We start from the raw sequence: 3,835 nt of genomic DNA, 5'->3' as shown, positions 1-3,835 counted from the left end.
TGAGCCTGCGCGTCCGGAGCCTGTGCTCCGCAACGGGAGAGGCCGCAACAGTGAGAGGCCCGCATACCGCAAAACAAACAAACAAACAAACAAACAAAAATGTATCATAGTAATATAAGATACTAATAGAAGAAGCTGTTGCAGGGGCAGGCATATGGGAACACTGTACTATCTTTCTTCATTTTTCTGTAAATCAACAGCTATTCTAAAATATAAAGTCTATTCATTCAAAAAAATATGTACATATTGTTCAAGGTTTAAAAGGCAAACAGAAATTTCCAAAGAAGAGAACTCTAGGCCCAGATAGCTTCACTGGTAAATTCCAGTAAATATTTAAGAAAGACGTAACATCAATTCTACACCATCTCTTCTAGAAAACAGGAGTGACTGCTTTTCATCTCATTTGATGAGGGAGGCCTGCATTACCCATTACCCTGACACCAAAACCAGATAAAGACATTACAAGGAAAGTCCTCAGCAAAATATTGAAAATTCAAATCCAGCAGCATGTAAAAAAGGACAGTATACAACCACCAAGTGTGATTTATCTGGAGAATGCAAGACTGGTTCAGTATTCCAAAATCAAAGTGATTGCCATATTATTAAACTCAAGAAAAAAATTTGAGAAAATACAACATCCATTCATGATATTAAAAAAACAAACAAACCAACACTCTCCCAAAACTAGGAATAGGTGGGAATTTCCTTAATTTAATAAAGGGCTTATACAGCTAACATTGTACTTAATGGTAAAAGACTGAACGCTTTTACTGTAAGATCAGGAGCAAGGTAACCTGTATCCTCTCATCTCTCTTATTCAAGATCGTACAGGAAGTTCCAGCCAGTCCAATGAGGCAAACAAAAGAAATAAAAGGTGTCCGTGTTAGAAAGGAAGAGGTAAAACTGTCTCAATTTGTAGATGATGTTATTGTCTACATCGATGGTTCTCAGTCCTTCAAGGGTGCATTTAGCAACGTCTGGAGAGATTTTTTGGTTTTCACAACTAGGAGGTGAGGAGATGCTACTGACATGTAGTGAGTCGAGGCCAAGGATGTTGCTGAACTTCTTCCAATGCACATGACACAGCCCCTCAACAAAGCATCACCTAGCCCAAAGTGTAAGTAGGTCTGAGGCTCAGAAACCGTGGTCTGCATAGAAATTCCCAAGGAGACTGCGTCAAAGCTCCTAGAGCTAAGTAGTTTAGCGAGTCAGAGACTGCAAGGTCAACATACAAATATCAATTGTATTTCCATACGCTAGATATAAAAAAGAATTAACAGTGTGAATGTATGGTTTGTGTTCTTGCTCTGCCAATATTCACTCTACTCTGTGAATATGGAGGAAGTGAAAAATAACTAGCACTTTTTAAGTGCCAGGCACTTTATTTATGTTTTCTCACTTTAATCTTCTGAATTTAAGCATGAAGAAATAGACCTGGTAAAGTATCCTTTTTCAAATCACACTGTTAATGAGGGTTTTTACCCAGGCCTTGAACTAAGGCATTTCAGACATGAATGCTTCTAATCTTTATTCTGTAATAATTCTAGCCCTGTTAAAATCTACCCTGACAAATTCCTAGGTTAGAAAACACTTTCTGAATATTTTAATTACAAAAATGTTTTATTCTTTTTATTGAGAAATTAGTAAATTAGTGTTAACTAAATTTCTTCAGGTGCTTTTTCTTAAATGTTAAATTTCAAACTAGTATCTTTTAATATAATTATACTAGAGCTTATTCAAATCCCATGTACAAAGTAGTTAAACAATTTATACTTTATTCCTTACCTTTCCTTTCATTAAAGAGGGCTGGTCGAAGTAATGCCAGTATCTTTTCTAATTTTATGCCTTTAATTTTTTTAAAATCAGGGATGAAGACATCAATAAACTTAGTATTACTTATATTCTCTTCAACATCACAAAACTGAGATATTTGTTGTCTTTCCAGGTATTCTTGGAAACTGCTGAAATCCAAAATATAATTATAAACTGAAGTTTAATAATCATGCCAGAAAATTAAAATTGATAATATGTTCACAAATAAATTAGAGTTTAGTAAAGCAAATAAAAGTTGAATTTCACATAAAGGTAAGTTATATCTCTCTGTCACATCAGAGAATATGTATTTAGTTCCACCTTTATTGAACCAATCCAAAAATCAATTACATGAAATCATGTATGTTTGATTTCATGAGAGGATTTTAAGGAGACCAAAATAAAATGTTTAAAAATTTTTTCTTTCCTCTATGTAAAGCTTTCCAGATAGTTTCTATTTTTCCTTTTAATTTTGTCTGTGAATCAAGGCTTATTTAGGAATACATTTCATGCTTTCAAATAGATAAGACATTTGGATCATTTTATTATTTATTTCCAACTTTATTGGATTGTAATCAGCAAATGCATGTGGTGAGGTCTTAATTTTTAAAAATTTGTTAAGGTTTTCTTTGTAAACAAAGCAAATTTATTTGTGGGATTTGAGGTTATATATTCATATTTCATATATTATAGATCATTTATTATACACAATTATGGAATATGTATTTGCCACCCCTATATATCCTTGCTTTTTTGTCTGCTGTGTATTGAGATCTCTGACCATAAAGTTATTTTTATCCAGTTCTCCTTGTTTTTCTGGTACTTGTATCTTTATGTATGTTATCTATGTTGTTTGGGGCATACGTTTTTTGACTACTCTATCTTCTTCATAAATGTTTTCTTATACATCATATCCTTCTTTATCAAGTTTAACACTTTTAATGTTCAATTCTAATAGTTTATTTTTCCTGGCTAATTTTTTTTACCATTCCTTTATTTCTTTTATTTTTCTTTGTCTCTTCTAAGGAGAATATAGATGAGTACAGTTTTTAAAACTTTTTATTTTGAAAAAATATAAATTGGCAGAAAAATTGCAAGATCAGGATAATGAACTTTAGATTGAAGAGCTGTCAGCATTTTGTCACATTTGTTCTTTCTCTTTCTCATCCCCCAGTGAGAGTGTGTGTGTGTCTATGGGTGTGTGTGTCTGTGTGTGTGTTTTGGCTTAACCATTTAAGAATAGACTGCAGATAGTTTCACCATTCACCCTCCTAAAGACCTCAGGAAAGTTTACACTGATATAAGACTATTACCTCATGAGCAGTCCATATTCAAATTTCAGCAATTTTATAATACTCTCCTATCGATAGTAATTTTTCCTAATCCTGGATCATACATTGCATGCAGTTGCCCAAAGTGCCTAGTCTTCTTCAGCCTCTAACAATGGCTCAGCCTTTCTTGTCTTTTCTTTTTAATTTCTTTTTTTTTAACATCTTTATTGGAGTATAATTGCTTTACAATGGTGTGTTAGTTTCTGCTTTACAACAAAGTGAATCAGCTATACATATACATATATCCCCATATCTCCTCCCTCTTGCGTCTTGTCTTTTATGATACTGATATTTTGAGAGCTCCATCCAGGCCGGTTGCTCTGTACAATAGACTCCTCATTTTGGATGGTTTCAGACTATGGAATGGCCCCATAGTTTCCTATTACATTCTGGGTATGATACTTTGGGAATACCACACCAGTATACCTCACAATAGGAGGTACACAGTGTCGGTTTTTCCCATTATTGGTGATATTAACATGGTCAGAGTGGTATCCCCGAGTTTTCTCCATTGAAAAGCTACAATTTCCACTTTGTAAATAATAAGAAATCTGAAAGGACACTATTTGAAAATGCATATATTATTCATACAGTGGATTTAGCACCCACTGATGATTTTTGTCCGCATCAATTATTATTATATGGTTTTTTTGTTTGTTCGTTTGTTTGCTTGTTTTTTTTTTTGCGGTACG

At 33.5% G+C, this 3,835-nt stretch overlaps 1 protein-coding gene across 1 annotated transcript in view; it reads right to left on the bottom strand.

The window, feature by feature from the left end:
- Positions 1–3,835, bottom strand: part of NME8 (NME/NM23 family member 8) — a 31,716-nt gene that overhangs the window by 6,150 nt on the left and 21,731 nt on the right. Inside the window, exon 11 of the mRNA XM_007115009.2 lies at positions 1,786–1,958. Within this exon, the coding sequence (XP_007115071.2) occupies positions 1,786–1,958 (173 nt within the window). The remainder of the gene's footprint in view (positions 1–1,785; positions 1,959–3,835) is intronic.

This window comes from Physeter macrocephalus, chromosome 5 (genome assembly GCF_002837175.3).
Source record: "Physeter macrocephalus isolate SW-GA chromosome 5, ASM283717v5, whole genome shotgun sequence".
NCBI lineage: Eukaryota > Metazoa > Chordata > Mammalia > Artiodactyla > Physeteridae > Physeter > Physeter macrocephalus.
This window is presented reverse-complemented; position numbering and strand designations above follow the sequence as displayed.